Source organism: Protopterus annectens, chromosome 9.part0 (assembly GCF_019279795.1).
Source record: "Protopterus annectens isolate FY-2018-M chromosome 9.part0, PAN1.0, whole genome shotgun sequence".
Lineage (NCBI taxonomy): Eukaryota > Metazoa > Chordata > Ceratodontiformes > Protopteridae > Protopterus > Protopterus annectens.
Window position 1 is genome coordinate 827,002,663 of NC_056743.1, and position 20,957 is coordinate 827,023,619.

The window sequence follows — 20,957 nt, forward strand, 5'->3', positions numbered from 1 at the left end:
TTGAAACTGCATGTAAAAATGAAAATATAGGCCTGCTTTAATATGGCAACATTTCTAGGCCTGTGAAAAGAGAATATTGTATTCATGTAGGATTTATTCTGGCAAAACTATGTTTCTGTGAGACCTAATATTATATCCGTGTTGTCACTAAAGATATTACAAGTTGGATGATGAATTGTCTGTGTAGCTGTGGATAGAATTAGCAGGAATAGTTTAGTATAGCTGCCTTCTTTGTTGCAGACTACTTATAAAACCTGCTGTTGTAGCTTGTCATCTGTCCATGATTTCATAGAAGCATAAGATACGTTTCTGTAAGTATTAAGAAACAATTGTTTTTCATACTTATAAGCTGAAGCTGTTACTAAATATTGCCTGTTTGCCCATTTGTTCCACACTGAGAAGTTGTATTCCACTTTTCAAAAAAAAAAATGAAAGGTTATGACCTTTGAAAATGTATTTAAATGTATTTGTTTTATTTTTGGACTGTACCTCCTAAAATGTGTGTGTTTGTGCTTGTATGTATATGTGTGTGTGTGTGTGTGGGGGGGGGGGGGTGTTACTGACATGATGGAGTACAATTTTTTTTATTCTAGCTACTTTCTATGGAAAGGCAATATTTAAAACTCGCCCTTGATTTTGTACCCTTAATCCTCATTAATTTTTGGCTTTGTCTTGAGTAGGTTCATAGGTAGTTACTAGGCTTACAGTCCAGGGGTCCATTTGAGTAGCCTAGTCGAAATTCCCATTTGCCCCTAAGCACTGCCTGGTTAAGTGACTTGCTTAGGCAAATGAGGGCTGAGAGAATCAAATTATGTAAAACAGGAACTACAACTCAAAGCCTTAACCCTCAGTGCTAAGTGCTAGACAAAATCCCTTCAGCCGTTAGGAGTATTAAATCCTTAACCCTCTTTAATGCACACTCTACATATTACTTCATGTGCAAGGTGTGGGTCATGGAAAATTCTTGCTCTGAGAGGTATTGTTTTTCTACTACAATTAGATGAGGTGTACACAGCAAAGTGGCTATAATTGCTAGGTGGGTCTGGGGTTGTTTGCAGATGAAAGTAACTTACCATCTTGTGTTTGATCAAGTTATACAGTCTGGATGTGCAAGACAGGTGTGCATTGCTATGAAATGTTAGAATAATTGAGCTGTCATGTGTTTGTCTGAAACAAACTTGAAATATCTTATTGTGTCCGTAATTATTATTTTTTAAACAATCAAACATCTGAGGTATGTACAGTCAGCAGTGGAGCTACATACAATTGCTGGGTTAGAGGACTGTATGTGGATGGCAATGGCTTATCCTGCTGTCCTGATCAAATTAAGCTGTCATTAGTATGGTTTTACAGGACTAGTGTTTGTTTGTGTAAATCAGATCGGAATACTTTAATGTGACCATTTTTTTCATCGCAGTCAGGCATAGTCAGTTGGCTATAATTGTTAGGCACGAGCATTAGTGGATTTACAAGGACAGTAGTTTGAAAGGGCATAATCAGATAATCAGTAGAACTTGTGCACTTATGAGTGTTTGCTAAAAAATGTCTGGGGGACTCTCAGCTTTAAAACCACCCATGGCCCAAGGAACACTTAATCCAACAGTGCTTATTAGGCCTATCATTTAATGCAGTGACCCCTTTCATATGTACCTCACTAAGCACCTAAACCACCTCTTGACCTCACTGTTTTCTCACCAGAAAAAAATCACTGGTATCAGTACCCGTGGTTTAACAGATTAAAATTTCTCTCTGTGCTAAGCGTCAGACTTCCAAGAGGTGATCTCTGCTTACCTTTCCCTGCCAGGAAAGCCCCAGCATTTTTTAACTCCTTCACTTAAACAGAACTAGTGATAAAGAAAACAACCACTCTAGACAGCTGACATATACTGCCACATCAGCATCACCAAATGTATGACAGGTACCTAACTCAGCATATTCTCTGCTTGTGGAATAGGCAGCTCTTTAAAGAAAAGTTCTTCCTTGCAACCTTTAAAAACAGTCTGTATGACTGGATGGATGGGTAATTACAAATTTTTACCTGGGATACGCAAGAAAAATCTACTTAATGGAGACCATTGTTAGTTTCCCTACAGTATTTGTTGATGTGACTGAACTTCTTGATGGTCTCCTTGGCCATTAGTAAGAAACTTAAAAAACTTAGTAAGATCTTTTAAACCTTTCTTTAATTTCTAGCACAAAATGAGAAATTGGCTAGGCTTAAAATGGCCCACAAGGGCAGCTAGTCTAGTACTTGCCTATAGGACCTATATGATGACATTGTTGCATGCCACTGTGGACCAATGCACTTGTTCTGCTCAAAGTCTCAGTTCTCATATTTCAAAGCCCTTTTGAGTAAATTAGTTTTGATTAGCTGAATGTCTGTTGGGTTTTTGTGCTTCAGGCTTTGTGGTTGGGGGATTTTTTTCTGGTAATCTATGAAGATAGGGTGCTCTTAAGAACTAAATCAAAATTCCTACCAAAGGTCACATGAGAGTTTACCTCGAATCTGGCTGTTTATCTTTAATGCATTTTCTGCCCATCCATCCATCTTCTCTCCTTTCAGTTGTCCATTTTCTTTACCTACTTTATTTAATTTAGGGTCATGAGGAGCCAGATCATTTCCCAGCAAGCAGCAGGTATAATAAGATGGTAGCCAATCTTGTATCAGATATCATTCTGTCTTAGAACATGCGCACACACATGCATACCCAAGACAGTATGACATGCATTCTCCACATCAGTGTATATTTTCCATCAAAGTCTAATCCTGAAGAGGATTTACTAAACAATCTAGATCTTTGCAGGGCAGTCAGATGTTAACTGTTTTGTATTATGAGATTCAGAGGAAACTAAGCATTGATTTGCTGCTGTTGTCAGAAGAATGTCCACAGAGGTTCCTCACTAAAAGAATGCTGGACGTAAGTAACATGCCATTTGCAGATCACCTCAAGGCCCTATCCCTGTATTCTGTTTCCCATAGGCTGTTGAGGAGAGATATATGCCTGGCATACAAGGCATTGTCAGACCCCACTGTGATGGACCTTCTGCATATATGCAAAACAAACAGCACCAGAATTACATGTTTTAAAGATGCAAACCTTGTTTATGATATGAATAGGACCTGCTGGAGTGACAGATATGTACCCCAGTGACTTACCCCTGCTCTGGAACAGGCTCCCCATCCATTTGAAGCAGAGTTCCTGTGTAACCCAATTCAAGTGTAACATGGGCAGTTGGGTGGGGAGCAGGAGATTAATCCATGGTTTGGTACCTATGTCTCTAATGGACACATGCAGCCTTTATATGTTTCATCTCCCAAGCCCCTACTTACATCTATCAAGATACCAGAACTTGTCAGAAATTTGGGATGTATGACTAGGTTTAAAAAGGCCCTTGTGGTTGTTAGCCTAGTAAACACCTATGAATCTATGAAGACAAGGCAGTCCTAGTATCAAACAGGCAGTATTCCCATGCTGAATGAATGCATTTCTAAATATTATTCCTTAGTGGGGAAATTGTTATTTGGGACACTAAAAGCTCATTCTGTCAGAAATTTTGCGATTCAGTGTCTTGTTTTAGGTGAACCCTTTATTGAATACAAACTCTAAGAATCGTTCCAGTCTAGGCATGCAAACCAGGTTTTTGAAGGCAACTTTTAAACTGTTTCCTTCAATTAGTGTCACTTTCTGCCACCTTCGTTTTGTGTAAACATTTTATTAGTGGGTCTATTTCATGATTGTCCTGAGACTGCAGAACCTAAGGAAGAGAGGAAAATTATGTAACACATGCAATAGCATCAGAGCCTTGAAGGTGATGGATCTTCAGGGTAGTGACCCATTCCCCAAAGCAGTGAGTTTTCATCAGGGTTCTTTGATATAGTGATATCCTCAATTTATTAGCTTCTTCCCCATGAAAATGGACAGGAAAGTGTATGCCTTCCTCTTACAGGCACTGTTTCAGTGTTCTGAATGAGGGCATATTCCTGTTGAATGAAGCAAGTGGATCCTAATGCAGAGCTGAAAAACACGTTTGATGAAGAATTCCTCTTAGTAGTCGGAGGATTGCTGTGCATTAAGATGCTCCGGGCAGTCTACCACTGTCACGAATGTGAAGTTATGTAATTATGTAGATGTTACATTACTTTTCTCTATTTTCTGCATTTGTCCTTAAGATGTACCATATATTTATTCAGTTTTATAGCCGCTAATGCAGTTTCTTTTTCTTGGTTACAGACACCCTTAAGTATCAGGTTTGCTCACGTTCATAATTTTCAAAAAGGTGATATTTAAAAATCTATCTGTCAAAGCTGCAAATATTCTCAGTATGAATATACATGCATTTTATGTAGCATGTACTCTGCGATCTAAGGCAAACAGCATTTATTGAGGAAGTGTGATGTACCAACTATGTTGTTTTTGTGTTTTAGGAATCCCTAAGGGCCCACGTTCTGATTTTGATATGGCCTATGAACGTGGAAGAATATCTGTGTCGCTTCAGGAGGATAGCACAGGCACACTGTCTTCATTTACTAAGGTACTTGGCATGTATTGTGGAAATAATGTGCTGTATTTTCATTATCTGTCTGTAAAGCATGTTGCACATGGTGACATCCAGTTATACTGTATCCTTTTACAAGTGACCTCTAGGAAACACTATGTCTTCAGATCATTTGAATCACATTTAACCCTGATAACTTAAATGTTACGTTTTTTTAAGGACTGTTTGAATGGTCAGTCAGTTTTCTGTTAATGTTAGAGTCTCACTTGAAAATAACTGTGATTTAGTAGCTGTCATGCTGACTTGTCAACCAGAAAGTAATTAAAGTTTCAGTAATGTAGGTGTGTGTGTGTGTGTGTGTGTGTGTGTGTGTGTGTGTGTGTGTATGGTCTCTTTGATATTTTTTTTCATTTCTCTGAGAAGATGATCATCTGACATAGACCCACACATAGATATATATGTCTACAGCTATAGATATATATATTCCTTTTTTGTATTAGAAGGTTATCCCATACCTTTTGGGTCTTTGTCTAAAAAAGGATTTTTGGATCCGTGTGTGGACTTGCCTGTCAATTACACTCTTCCAAATGCTGTGTTTTTGTCTGCCAAAGAAGGATGGAGAGTGAAGACATGTTTTCTCTCATATCCTCAAGTAAAGATTTCTGTTGGAATGAAGATGTGGAATACAGTCATTTAAGAGCCTTTTCCTTTTGCTGGATTCTGTGAATATAATACTTTAGATTCATGAGTTCATACAGTGCATAGTAGACAAACCTCAAGATCCACCCCACAGTATTTCACAAGCTCCTATGAGTAACGTTAATTTACCAGTCACTTTACTTTGTTATTTCTGTAGACCATGATTACATATTGAAGGAAAGACGTTGTATCCTGTTGTAGACGAGGCTTTTACTGTAGCTATTTTGTAATGCAGTGACATTGCTACTTTATTTACATTTTTCAGTTAATCATTTTGTTCTAGTGTTTAAGCAAATTTTTCATAGTTCTGTGCTGAGCAAATTTGTCGTATTTTCTGTTAAAATTAATTAATTCTGAGTCATACTTAAGCAGCCATTTATTTGTATTATAGTCTAGCTTCATTTGCTTTTTAATTTTCTAGTCATGCCTCTCCCAGTCTTGTTTAAGTCACTAACTGCCCTGGTGACTTTAACCAGCTGCTAATAAAGCTAATATTTTTTATCTTGATGTCATTTGCCTATCTCACTATCTTTAGTTGATGACGTGTGTTATTCCTATCCCAATGCAGTGAACAGATCTTGTTCTTTGACTTCCTTTGTGGAAGTCAAGCATCTGAATATTGAGATTTCCAAACAAAGACCTATATACATTACTATATAAAAATAATATTCTGAAAGCTGGCCTTTTATAAAAATTAAAATTAAAAAAATATATATTCCTATGTTCTTGTATGTACAAGTGGATGGCAAGGAATAATTTGCTGTTCTTTCTGAGGGATAGACATTATTGGTTGCTGTTCTAAGTAATTTCTTATTAGTTTTTTCACTTTTCCACTCCGCTTGAGAGTGGGTGGTGGGATTCCCCACAGCACCGTGCATTGTTGTACTGGACAGACACGTTCACTTTCATTTTTGAATTCTCTCGTGGGAACCTTAGCTAACCCCACCCTCTTATGCAGTTGTATAAGTAGCAGAGTTAAATAGTGATACACCATTGTATATCTAAGCAGATCTCATAGCCAGCCTAGACTAAATTATTTACTCCCTACATGATGTTGATGCTCAAACCAAATTGTCTCTGTTTACACTTATTGGTATATCTCACGTAACTTAATATGAGCTGAGACAGTGTTTTTTTTGTGCTAAGAGGAGTGGGTGGTGTTTGTGTGTACAATTAGATTGTTCGTTTAAACAGATAGCACTCCAGTAAATCAACTCCAAAGTTATCCCCCTTTAGTCAACATTAGTAGGCATCTGGAAGCATTGATTTGGATTTTCCAACTGTCTCTGTAGGCAGCTTAGTTAAAATGGGCATCCTAAGACAATGTAGTAATTGTATCCTGTTTCCTGACAAACACCTACTACTTAAACAGACAAAGTGTGTGAAAAATATATATAATATTATTAGAAGTAAAGTTCTCACATGAATCCATGACAAATAACATGCAGGTTGACAGTACTATACAACACCACACTAAAATAATCACAAATGGCTCAGACCAAACACATAGACCTGCATATGCTGAGGCTTTTAAAAGTAACATACCTAAACCATAAAGGCCTCCTAAATGTAACCTAAGAAATAAGTACTTTAAGCAATCTCACAAACACAAAACACAGACAGCACTCACCATGATGAAATGTATATCTAAGAGCCAGCCATGTTGACTGAGTTCAAAAAGGCATAAGACAAACCTCCACACAGTCCAATATTTTGACTCCATAGTGAAACACACCAATGCACCCTTCATCAGGCTGTATAAGGACAGTGTCACAGTCAGTTGCCTACCATGTGCAGGATTCACCACATCACATTTACAGTCTAGTCCCTGCACCACAAGTACACATGTAACAAAGTCATAGTGCATGTATATGTAAATGACTTGAGATGTACCTCCCTGGATCAAATGAAGAGACAAATGATGGAGCGCTTTGAATGCGTGTCTGATCTGAACTTTGAGCACCATTAAACCATCACCATGAATGATTCCACAATACAAAGAAAAAAATGATTGACTTCAACAATTGGCTTAGCTTCTGGTGTCATTCAGAGGAAGTAAAGTATTTATCTGCCTGGGAGGACATGGTAGACAGTCCTAACTGCTTTGTCAAGGATGCCCTGCACCTGTTTCACCCAATGCTTTTGTATAATGGCTAAGTCAGTCTTCTTAAAGCTTCTAGTGTAACAATATAGAATCTGGATACTGTAAAGGTATTGCTGCTCAATGTTAGGAGCGTTAACAAAAAAAACAAACAAACAAAAAAAAAAAAAATGAATCACTCCCTACAAGCACTTCTTACCCTGGAAAGCAATGATTTATGTATCACAAAGACCTATTTCAAAATCAGTGTAAGAACTCCATCACTGCAAGGTTTCTAAAGTGCTACTATGTGTTCATGCCCACTAAATTAGACAAAAATACTGAAGGCGTTGATGTCTCCCTGTCCTTAAAAAAATAACTTCTAGACTTGTTAGACAAGGTAACAACCTGGAACTTCACTCTGTCCGGCTTATTACTAACAAAACCCCTTAACATGCCATAGTCAGCTACCACCCTCCAAGCCCATTCCTCTTACCTACGTAGTATGGAGTCCCTATGCTTTAAACCAAGCACCATTCTCCTAAAAGACTATTAACTATCCTTCCATTAACTGGGAGACTTGCACATCTTCAGCCAGGTGTGCACAGGAATTTCTGGACTTCGTCAATATAAATTTTCTGTGCCATTTACTTAGCATGTCAACCAGGGGTGACAAAATCATTGACCTGATCCTAACCAGTATGGGACAGCTTTGCTTCCCACCAGTCGTCACTTCCTTACTGGTTGAATCAGTTCACAAGTCAGTTGCATTTTTGTCCAATTTCTCAGGTATTCAGAGATTATGAAAAGACTAATCTACTAAAACTGAGTGTAACCTAACATAATTCAAAATCCCCTTTCAATGTGATGAGTCCACTGTTTATACAGAATCCTTTGCTACCAAATTCTGTGCTCATGTAAATAGCTGCATAGACACATAATGTCTTCTGCCAAAGTAAATACAACACCAAATTTAGGAGTAACACCCTGTGGTAGTATCCAGATATATACTGGCTGTATTACAAAAAAATATATATATATATATATATATATATATATATATATTTTTTTTTTTTTTTTTTTCCATGAAATAATAATTTTAACTGTCAGGTTGCTAAAAATGCTGTTGCTAAACTTAGCAGGAACTCTGGACCTTGATCACATCAACCAAAGCCAGATATGAGATAAAAATAGTTACTCAGGCAAATGATAATAACAGACTCTTTTTTTAATTATGTTAGAAACCTCAGAAACAATATCCTCAGATCACATACCTAGAGCTACACCTCCTCCCCTTCAGATCTCTCAAGAATAAGTCCTCAAGGCACTATCCAAGGCCAAGAACACTACTTTATGGACCTGGATAACATACTGGGCTGCTTAATGGTCATTCATAATTAAAAAGGACTACTTAGTCCCCTCCTCACAGAGGCTGTTCAGTATCAGCCTCCAAACAGGGTTCATGCTAAATGAATGGAGGACAGCAGCAGTCATCCACTTGTCCAAAGGTAGAGTGTCAACTAAATCGGATAATTATAGACCCAGAAGCCTGACCATCCTTATTTGTAAAGCTATGGGAAGGATCATTATTGTATTAATAAACAAGGATATAGGCACCTGACACTCTTGACTCAAGCCAATTCAGGTTTGTCAGGGGCAAATCCTGCTTAATTAAACCTGATTAATTTCTTCAAAAAGTTTACTGAAGCATTAAGCGAGGGCAAATCAGTGTACACCATGAATCTAGATCTCGCATATGTGTTCAGTGTCATCCCAAACTCTCCCATCTAAATGTAAATCCCTATGTAACTTGTTGGATAGAAACTTAGCTCACAAGTAGATTCCAAGAAATTAGAGTGGACAGCTGTACCTCCTCCAGAAGGCCTATCACTAGCAATGTATCCCAGGATTCAGTTCCTGAGTCACTCCTCGCTTACTTTTCAGATGTTAAAACACATTTCTGATAGAACTCGAGGCCTGAAAAACTTATAAGCACCGTTGGTGACTTCCTGCTGGGTGAGGAAAGCAAATCTATATTTTTTGTCTGTGAGTTGCTTAAACTGATAGAGCTATGTTCTGTTTTACCTGCTCCGTTTTGTTTTCTGTTTTAAGAAATCTGCTTGGCCTGGTGCTTTTCTTCTATGTGGCATATAGACACTTAAGTTACCTAGGCTGTGCATTTCCTGTTTCTCCCCGCAATGGTTAATTTGTTTTGATACTTAAAATACACAGAGAATTTATGTGTCTCTTTCTTTCTGATAAAACTCAAGGCCTGCAAAAACTACAAGCACTGTTGGTGAGACTCTGCTGATTGAGGAAAGTAAATTAATATTTTTTGTCTGTGAGTTGCTTAAACTTATAGAGCTGCTTCTGTTTTACCTGCTCCATTTTGTTTTCGGTTTTAAGAAATCTGCTTGGCCTTGTGTTTTTGTATTTTTTGTAGCAGATAGACATTTAAATTACCTAGACTTCACATTTCACATTTTTCCATTGGTTCATTTGTTTCTTGAATAATACTTAAATACACAGAGAATTTATGTGTCTTTGCTTTTTGCCTGATAAGACTCCAGGCTTACAAACACTACAAGCACTGTAGGTGACTCCCTGCAGGTTATTTTGGTGATTATAAGCTGTCCCCTCTTACTGTAAATTGAGCTTTATAAGCTCCTCCCTTTCTGCACTGCTATTTATATCTTGAATTATTTATTTGCCTTTCCTTGTGCTTATTTTTAAAAGTGCATTTGCCTCTCATTGTCTGTTCTACTGATTTACTTGCTATGAATTCATTGTCTTGCTAGCTGCTGGATAAGGTAGTGTGTTTGTACACTCTAGCAAGACCTTTTTCTGTGTTTTTACATCAAAAGGACAGTGGATTTTCCATCTTGTGGCAGTGGGTGGTAGCCTTGCCTCTATAGGTTGGGGAAACACACTAGAAATTCCTGCTTGACGTTGTTTTATTGGCTGGTGGGCTTATTAATCAGCTTACCTTCTTTTTAGTGCCTTTATAAATTCTGTATAGTTGAGTGGCACCTGGCTAATTTCTACAAAGTGAAGTAATTTTATTCAGTAATCACACGTTTATAAGTGGTTTAAAGTATACTACTGTAGCTGTATCTTTGTTTGTTTGTGGTAGCGTTTCACTCCAGACACTGTTTTGCTGTGCTTTTACATTAGGAGGACTGGGATTATTCACCTAGTGGCAGTAGGTGTTTACCTAGTCTATCTCAGTTGGGAGGCAGTTAAAAGGGCTCTAAGTGTAGTTGGTTTATTGGCCAGAAGGCTCAGTAGTCACTTTTCTGTATTTCCACTGCTGGTATGAATTCGGCAAATTTCCACTGAGCTGCTTGCTTTGCAAGTGCCTGGTACAGATGAAAACATCTGGAAACATTGCTTATTTTCATTATACTGTGAAAGTTTACTGTGCTATTTACCTTATTATAGTACCCAGGGCTATTGCTGCTCAGAGAGCATCTGGTTTAAAGCTGGGCAGCATTGCCGGCTAAGTTAGCTGCAGATTATACCAGGTAAGCACTCTTCCCTCATTCCGGTTACTGACACCCGCTACTACTATCATCAAGTACATATTAGGACCTAGATAAAGAAGGAAGGAAAAAACGCCAGCCACAGTTAGCACTTTATTAAAATCTTATTAAAATTGTTGCTGGCATTTTTTCCTTCCTTCGTTATCTACTTTGTGGATTCCAATCGTTGATTTACATATTAGTACCTAAACCATGGTGGCACTTTCCTGCTGTCTCTGCATCCAGCTTGGTGGACATGGGCATCCTGAGGCAATGTAGCAGTTGCCTTATATACACTAACAACCACTTAATTTTTGAACAGACAAATATAGAAATGTAGTTACACACTGACACTGTAAGCTAAACTCTCACATACAGACACAAAAAGCAGCAACCTGGTTGTCAGCGACTGACACATATCACTCACTGCACCCGCAAAGAACCGCACACATAGACCCACATATGCGGAGGTGCTGATATGTAACTTACCCAAACCTCAAAGCCCTCTCAGGTGCAGTCCTCAGAAACTCCACACGCACACAAACAAGACAATTGCCATCACAACACATAAAGGCACATCTCATTGTGTCTCATCTACCAAGTCCAAGCTCATAAGGTGAAACACTCCACAACCCAATATTCTGGTGGTAGGAAACTCCATTGTGCGACACACTGATGTCCCTCTTACCAGGCTGGATAAGGGAAAGGTTATAGTTAGATACCTGTCAGGGGTCAGGATTCGCTAGAGCACAGAAGCACTTGGGTCTTTTACCCCTAAGTTACCAGTATGACTCAGTCATAGTCCACGTAGGCATGAAGGACCTGAGAAGTTACTGTTTGGACTATATGAAGAGAGACGTTATTGAACTCTTAGAATATGTTTCACAGGCAGATATGAGCCTAGCATTGAGCAGCATTCTACCACCAGAAAATGATCGACTTTAACAATTGGCTTTGGTACTGGTGTCATTCTAAAGGGATCCAATACTTGTTAGCCTGGGAGGACATGGTTGACAGGCCACACTGCTTTGCCAGGGGATGTTCTTCACCTGTTGCCTCTAGGCTTTCGGATATTGACCAAAACATTATCCACCCCATAGTGCCTTTTTATGCACTGCTAAACAGAAAAACCTTCCAACATAACGAAAGCTACTCAGGACAAACTAAAAGTGTTACTGCTCAGTGCTAACAGCTTCAACAAGAAACTGCACTCCCTGGAAGCTCTTCTTACGCTGGAGAATGCTGACATCTGTGCAGTTAGTGAAACATGGTTCAAAGCCATGGGAAGCACTCCAGCAGTGCATGAGTATAGCGCCTTTCATATATTCCAACCACCCACTGAAAGAGCAAAAGGTGGAGGTGTATCTATCTACATAAAGGAAAAAAACACCTTATGGCTGGTCAGACAATATGACATGCTTGAGCTACTCCATATTCAACTAACCATGGGAAAAATCTATTACCATGTTCTTGCTAGCTACAAGTCCCTTGCCATGAACCAGGAAACCTATACATCATACCTGAAGTTACTAGAATTACTCACCATCCAGTGCAATACCACAACAATACCACACTCAAGAGTGATTTTAATTACCTTTCCATTAATTGGGAGGCATACACTACTACTAACATGCAGGCCCAAAGATTGTTTTGACTTTGCAAATTTAAATGCCCTTTAGAAGCTGCACTTTCACTAGGGAACAGATATTCTAGACCTGCTACTCACAAATATGGAAGAGTGCTGCACCCCCTAGTGTGATGTCCTCACTGGTATGATCAGATCACAAAGGGGTTTCCCTTGAAATAAAGGTAATATCAGTCCCACTTCTAACCCCAAAACCTTTAAGAACTTCTCTAATGTAAATTACCCCTATTAAGGGATGGTGTAGCTAGTTTCCAGGCTCCTCCAAATCCGGAAAACACATAAACCTATGCAGAGGCATACCCAGAAGCCCCGTATGACCATATAAACAACTGCATAGAAACAGCAGTACCAAACCGAAATAAGCCCAGATTAAACTGCAAAAGCAAGCTACCCTGGTGGACCCCTGGTACTAATAGGTTGTACAACAAACGAGAGAAAGAAAATCATGTCAAGAAGTAAGTGGGAAAGTGCATGACAGAGCAGAAAATCCCTCATTAGTTTAAAAAGTGAATCAGGGAACTAGTCAAGTCTCTTAACAGCAGACTGAGATAAAAATAGCCTCCAAAGCTAAGGATAGCCATAAGGCATTTTTCAGTTATATCAGCAGTCTTAAGAGCAACCTCCAGCAATGTGCAGATTTAGTTGTAGATGGCATTACCTGTACTCAGCCTGATGTAGTAAACCTACTGGCTGACAAATTCAGCTCAGATTTCACCTCCAAGAAATACCCTCCACCACTCTACTACCAATTATCATCAAAGAACAGGTTGTCACTGCACTTTCTAAAGCTAAAAACACTGCTTCATTGGGATCTGAATATATACCAGGTTGCCTCTTAAGCAGCTTAAATCAGGACTTATCTGGCCCATTAGGATCTCTTAAACAGCTTAAATCAGGATTTATCTGGCCCATTAGGATCTCTATTTAAACACAGCCTGCTTTGTCCCAATAGAGTGCAGGACAGCAGCAGTCATCCGTCTGCATAAAGAGGGACCATTTACTGACCCAGGAAATTACAGACCTGTAAGTTTGAGTGGTGTTATATGTAAGGCCATGGAAAGAGTAATCATTGACTTGATAAATGATAATAACTTCAGAAACCTCCAAACACTGGACCCTGCCCAGTTCGGCTTTGTCAAGGGCAGGACATGCAATCTGGTGGATTTCTTTGAGAAGGCCATGGATGAGGGTATAATAGTACATACCATCTACTCCGACCTGGCCAAGGCATTTGACACAATTTCCCACTCAGGTGTTATAAATCAGTTCACAAAACTGGGCGTAAATCCCTATGTCACCAGATGAATAGCCAGTTGGCTCACAGACAGGACACTTGGTTAAAGTGGGTGAATCCAGATCCATTCTCTGAAATCAAGGCTAATGTAATGTGAAAAGTTGAATATTGCTATGTTTATTATGGACAGAGTACCCTAATAAATATATAGTAAAAAATAATTTCACACAAAGATCTGATTTATAGTTTGAGCAGTCGTGTTAATGTAGCTTTTGCTGGATCATTTTCTAGATCTTAGCACTGTATCTTAAGTCAAAGTGACGCAGTATACATTAAACTGTAAACCTGTTAATCTTGAGTTAGTGACCTAGGTCTGCAGAATCTATTTGGCCAAAGTAAGCTTTTCCTTTCCCAGCTGGAAGCAAGCCTTTGTGTTGAAACTGACCAAAGTTAGGTGACACATTGTTTCTTTAGTTTGCTTTTCTGCTGAGTTTCCACACCTAGCTAATAGAGCTCAATATGGACAAGTAATTCAGTTCTGTAGAAGCATGAGTCTTAGATGACTGCATTCTTTCCTGAAATTTTAAATTAATGCAAATGGCCAGATTATTTCCCTTTTGTAAATCCACCAATAAAAAATGCAAGGGAATAAGAATAACAAAATGAATAGAATTCCAGGGAATAGGAATATGACATGGAAAAGAGAGGGGGACATAAAAATAAGCTAAGTAATAAGGGAAGTTTCATTTTTCAAACTTCTTTGTTATATGCAGGGCTTTTTTTGGGCTGGTATGGCATACCGACACCTCTGCTGCCCTCTTTCTTAAAAAGAAAGTTTTTTTTTTATATATATAAAGTGTGTTATTCTTTAAGAATGCCCTTTGCGTCGGGTCACACAGACACTCCTTTAAATCATTTATGTGTAGAAGTGCCGGTTGATGCAGGTTTATTTTCTAACGTTTTTTGAGATTGCTTAATTTTACCAATTCCCTTAACAGTCCCACAATTATAGCGGGGTACTGGTCGAGGCCTGGATTGGGGTTTAGTTTGAAAGGTTAATGCGTTTATTGGAATCAATGCCATTGAATATGTAGTGTAAAGTGTATAGATGTATTTGCAAGGAAATGCAAATGTTCTGGACAGCAACTCCTTTTTTAATTCCTCCTGTAACCGTCATTTTATAGATTACAATCTTTGCGTGTGTCTTAAAGTTTAACAAGCTGAACAGGTTGACCGTCCCTTCACCTTAACTGAGAAGGCAAAAATCGTTTCATTTAAGTTGCATGCCTTCTCATAGGTGGGTTATTGGGGTGGCTGAATGTATAGTCAGGTTTATGTTTTGATCCTTGAATTAAATTTTATTGTTTGGAAATTTATTTTGTGAGAGAGTGTATTGCAGCGTGTCTCGTCCAGTCTATGAAATTATCTATAATTGGAAAACATTTTCTTTCATTGTGGTTCGGGATCTTGCTGTTGTATTCTGGTGCATTTTGTCACTCCAGAACCCTATGTTGCTTGTCAGAATGTAAAGTGTGTCAGTTTGAAATTATTTTTGTAATGAAAACTGACTTCGCGTATGGGAGGAGGAAATGCATTTACTGTAAAATTTGTGTCTTTAGGGTCTTTTTGGATAGCACTTAATATAACATATTATTGTGGTGTATTGAGGAAAACTGCATTTAGCAGGCAGGTTTGGAGAAATCAGATGTCATCTGAGTGGCTTTTTTGTGCATGTAACATTGTGGGTTTGCTTTTTCTTTAATATATTCCCCATGTGAATAAGGTTTAGAATTCTCAAACCATTCTTTTGTTATGTGTTTATTGTTGAAAATTTGAGCAGTGTATAATGATTTAACTAGAGAAGGTGAAGCTGAGATGCTAGATTTTTCTCATTTCTTAGCATGATAACATGGTATAGTTTTAAGAATTTTTATTTAAAAAAGTTAGTTTTCATAGTCTTCATTAAAAAATAAAAGTTTATCTCACAAACATACTAAGAATTTGTAATGGAAGTTTGATGACAGAATTTAAGTGAATGAGGGATAAAAAAAACGGGAACCAGTCCGTTTTTAACTGTTTAGTAGGTGGACTAATATTGTTGGAGTTAACATGCTTTTTTTTCCTGAAGAAAATTATCTTAACTGTTATGATGTCATTGATTAATTCTTAAGCCCCTCAGAATTAAAAGGGCCAGAGCAAATATTGACCAATGTTTGGGGCAGATAAAAATTGGGGAGAGCTTCTTTGCCACTGACCTTTGGAAGAAGGCACAGTATTTGGAGTTTAAACAGATCATACTTGTACATATTTTGCTTGTGTAGTTTTATCTTTTTTGGAGACTTAAAGGTGTAACCCTGATGTTAAATTATATTTCCAGTACTGTGGCTGGCTTTAAGGCAAAACACTTGTGTTACAGACATAATAGAACTAAACCACTGGATTTTCTGTTAAATCAAGATGCTTCTCTAATTGTTGTTTGAGGGTGCACTTTCAGAATGCATGAATAATTTTTTTTGTCCTTTGGATAGTACGGTATGTTGCTTGATTTGTAATGCTTGTGGTTCAACTTTGGCAGATCATGGTTCAGAGGCCAAGGTTGAGTATTTTGTGAGGGCAAGTGTGTCCTTATGACATTAGATGTAAACTTATGTATTGGACTGAATTAGGGTACAGCAAGTATGGTGATGTATAGCCTGATTCATAGGTGTTTACTAGGTTAATGACCACAAGGGCCTTTTTAAGCTTAGTCATGTATCCCAAGTCTCTGATTAGTTCTGGTACCCTTGGTAAGTGTAAGCAGGGGCCTGGGAGATGAACCATTTACAGGCTGCCTGTGTCCATTAGAGATATAGGTACCAAACCAGGGATGAATTTATTGTTTTCCATTCAGTTGTCCAAGTTGCACTTTAATTGGGTTGGGGGGAGCTCTGCTTCACATGGATGGGGAGCATGCTCCAGAGAAGGGGTAGTCTCTGGGATGCATACCTGCCTCTCCAGTAGGGCCTATTTTATATTACAGGTAAGGTTTTAATTCTTTAGAATGTGTAATTCTGGTGCTGTTATTGTGGATATGCAGGAAGTCCATCAAAGTTGGGTCTGACAGTGCCTTACATGCCAGACATGGATCTCCTTTCAGCATCCTGTAGGAGACAGAATACAGGGATAGGGCCTTAAGATTGTCTACATAGGACATGTTATTTACACCCTGTATTATTTAAATGAATAATCTCTGTGGGAATTCAGTCGTTGGATATGCCTAGTTAGATACATAACAAAGGGGGCAGTTGTACTCAATGGTAGGTCTGACAAATGCTGAATACAGTGTGGAGCAATGACTTCCTTGGACCTAGACGCTATACTTCGTTTACAAGTTGCACAGCATAGAATGATTTCCTGACTAATGCAGACACGTGATGGTCAAAGGTTAGATTACTGTCTGTGTGTTGCCAAGTCCCTGACTACTGGATCAACTCTTAGGTATGTGTTGTCAATATGATAATTACCAGGAGTGGATGTCTTCCTGAAGGATACTATTGTGCATTTCTTGGCATTTAGTTTTAGTCCATGGCTAAAACTTGGTATTTCATTAACCATACCAAGCTTGCTGGGAGAGGTCTTTAATCCTTGATCATTCAAATTGGACAGCCCCAGTGCATTATCTGAACTGTTAAGATCTGCTTATGGATTTTTTTTATGTATTGTAGCTAAGATGGAGTCTTGATTTCTGTGGGCCATGACCAGTATGAAAGGTAGGTCTTCCATTGTGTTTCCCCCTACTGGGTGATATGACAGTGACAACCCTAACAGTGGCATAGGGTGTAGACTTGTTGAAACATGGGCTAAATTCTTGGCTAGGCCTTTAAGGGCCTCAGGGCCAGTAGCCTAGTAACTTCCTATGATCCTATGAGAGAAATATTTGAACTTGTGTCATTGTGGAAACAACGTCTTGTGGCACAGTTGGCAGCATTATCTATCACAAAACTTGTAGGGTCTGGATTGTAGTCTAACCTCTGGAATGAGATACTGATGTCACTTTGAGTCTTGAAAGAAAACTTCACTCAGAAACTAAATGTATATCTCTCGACGTATATGTCTTTTAGCTGTCCTATTTTAATGGTTTTGTTTTAGAGTGACCCTGATGAGGGCTACCATACTGATTTGATTTATTTTGTGTTTGTTTCTGTATATTTTCCACAATACTGTTTTTGACTCCACATAGTTTAACAGAGCTTAGCCTTAATAAATGAGATGCATTTTTCCCTATGGTTTAGTTTTATTGATAGTGCTGTGAGCTACTGGGATTTTAGACTGTCTCTAGAAACAGTGTCAAATGTATTTCTCATTAAATTACTGTGATGTGTTCTGAATGTAAGCTGTTGAAAGATTTTGATTGTAATTTTAAATTTTCTTTCACACAAAGTAAGTGAAACCCTCTCCCACACTCTTGCTTAGCTGTCACTGTTCCCTGGCAAGCCTAGCAGTCTGCTTTTTCTTTTTAACTGATGGCTGTCACTTCAAAGAGCTGGTAAGGTAGATAAAAACTACTTACAGTATTTCATACTGTTCTTAATTTTCTACAGTTAGTGAATATAAACATTTAATTGTCAGAAGTGAAGATACTTAACAGGTTATGTATTAATGAAGTGGAATTCAACCATCTTTTTTATATAAAGGTTTCTACAGTGACCATCCTTTGTGAAAATGTGTGGCATTTAGTGCTAAACAACCTCAGGATGTAAAATTATGGGTAGTGTCAAACAGTGAAAACTATGGAAAGTTATTTTGTACCTGGCTTCAACCAGCTTGGGACAGATTCCTTTCTGAAACAATGTGAGACATGAATATGAAAAGTGGTAGTGGGATCTTCACGATTTGTGACAGGGAAAATGGAAATGAACAGTTTGAAAGGTGATGTCCTATCATATTCTTAACAGTAGGAATCCCCTGCCAAGGGCAGCCGTACATCCGGCCAGTATACCAAAGTCTTTAGGTTGCTTTAGGATACGTACAGCACATGTGTGCTCCTCACATAACGTAGGGCATAAAGGTGATGTCCAGACATACCATACTCAGAACTTCTTTGCTACCAGCCTGAACGTCATCTGTGATTGTTGGTCTGATTACCTGAGTCGTTGTTGGTATACCTAGCCATTCAGATAGGTGGTGCCCCGTTGGGGGTTTTTTTGCTTATCTTCTTTTTGCTTTTTACTTTTGTACTGTTGTGGGGTTTTATGTCATCCACAAATGGTATATGCCAGTGTGGGAGGCAGATTCCTCATAAAGACCGTCAAGAGCAGTGCTTGTTTTGTTTAGGTGCTTCTCATGATCATACGTCCTGTACTATTTGTCAAGCTTTTATTCCAAAGAACTTGTGTAGTCATCTTTCATCCCTCACTATTTATCTCGAAAACCAGTGTCTAAAACTTTTAGCGAAAGATGCTTTGGAGAGTACTTCCTGGCTTAAAGGTCAGGTGTCCTTGAAGAAGGCGGCCAAAAAAGCCAGGTTGGATTCTTCTTCGTCTGTGCCTCCTATATCAGACGTCTCTCTCGAGGCTGATGAAAGCCCAGAGGTTCACCCAGTTCTTGAGTTGGATTCTTCTGCTGGGACTTTTTCTGAGGTCGGCATGGATTCGGCTACTCACACATCCTTGGATGCCTTGCAGATGTCCATTTTGGATGTTCAGGGGAACCATGGCTGATTATCACTGAAGGGCCTTGGGGGGGGGGGTTCCTTAGATGCTGGTGAGGGAGGAAGTTCCGACTACAATTATTCAGTGTAGGCTGATGTCAGAGCCTTCTGCATTTCATAAGGAAGACATCCCCTAAAAAAAGAAGCCAAAGACAAAACATGTTTCTTCTGCTTTTAAAGACCCTCAAAGGGAATGGCAGAATTTTACACAGGGCTTATTTAATGCTCTTTTGCCCTTGAAGCCTCCTCAGGGGGTCTCTGTCCTGGCTTCTCCTTGGTCATCTTCCCCTCTCAAGAGATTTAGAGATCAGGATTCCTCTAAAGAAGATGAGGATTCAGATGAGGAATCCTTGGCCAGTTCTACCCAGATTCCCTCTCCTCTGGAGTATGTCTCTGAGGAAGTGGAGTCTACTAGTCCTGAATCTTCTTTTGAGGAGATTTGTATGGGGGATACCATTGCCAGGATGACAGAGTTCTTTAAATGGGATTGTTCTCAAGTTTCTGAAGTGCAAAGGAAATATTATGAGCTCCTTCCAGTGGAGTCTGCTAGACCTTCTCCTGTTCCTTCTGTTTTGGCTGCTTTACTGGATGCTTTCTCTTTTGCTTCTCAGGCCCCAACTCCTAAGAAACAAGACTGGTTTCATAAAGTGCCTGATGACTGCATATTCCTTTACAAGTGTCCATCTGCTGACCCTTCGGTGGTCTCTGTGGCATCTGACAAGTCTTCTAAATTATTGCCCTCGACTAAGCTTCTGTCTGATAGGTACAGCAAGACCATGGAAAGGCTGCATAAAATGGTTTATATTTCAGCTAACCTACCTTTCGAGCTGTTAATTATTAGTCTCATATGACCAGATATGTTTTGGCCGTCCTTTCTCAGGCTTGTCAGGTTATTTCTGATTCTGAGGGTAAGACTTCTGCCTTGTTTCTGTTAGGGACTTCTTCTCAGGTAGTTCGCCATTCTATTAAATGTAGTCACGATGCAGAAGATGCTTCCTCTAGGGCTGCTGCTTTAGCTCTGTCTTGAGGAGATATTCCTAGCTATAGCTTCAACCTTTGCCTGATGATATTAAGGCTAGGTTGATGGATGCTTCTCTGGACAACAAATGTTTGTTTGGTGCTGCTGCATCTGATTTATTTGTTTGGTGCTGCTGCAGCTGATTTATTTGTTTGGTGCTGCTGCAGCTGATTTGTTAAAGTCCCTGCAGGAGGAAGGCAAGGAGTTAGGGAATATGAAACATATTTTTGTTTCACCAGTACCCAAGTTCCAGAGAAACTACCCTACTAAACCAGCTTTGGTTAGAAGGCAGTCTCCTCCTCCTCCTATCGGCAAGAAACATGAAGATGGTAGGAGCGCCCCCCCCCCCCCCAGGTCTACACCGACCCATCCCGCTCCTACTCAGAAGCCTTCCTTTCCTGATAAACCAGGTGCTGTCTGACTACCTGATTCTTGGGTTCTTTCCATTATTCATCAAGGGTATTTCAAGGTTTGGAAATATCTTCCCCACCTTCATGGGCATTCTTCAGCCACCTCAAGAACAGCCAAGGTTTTTTCCAGAGGTGCTTCAGGATCTTTTGACTCAGGAGAAACT

The 20,957-nt window shown here is 39.1% G+C and overlaps 1 protein-coding gene across 1 annotated transcript in view; it reads left to right on the top strand.

The window, feature by feature from the left end:
* Positions 1-20,957, top strand: part of PNPLA6 (patatin like phospholipase domain containing 6) — a 1,368,928-nt gene that overhangs the window by 657,405 nt on the left and 690,566 nt on the right. The window contains exon 14 of the mRNA XM_044083495.1: positions 4,427-4,533. Coding sequence (XP_043939430.1) covers positions 4,427-4,533 — 107 coding nt within the window. The remainder of the gene's footprint in view (positions 1-4,426; positions 4,534-20,957) is intronic.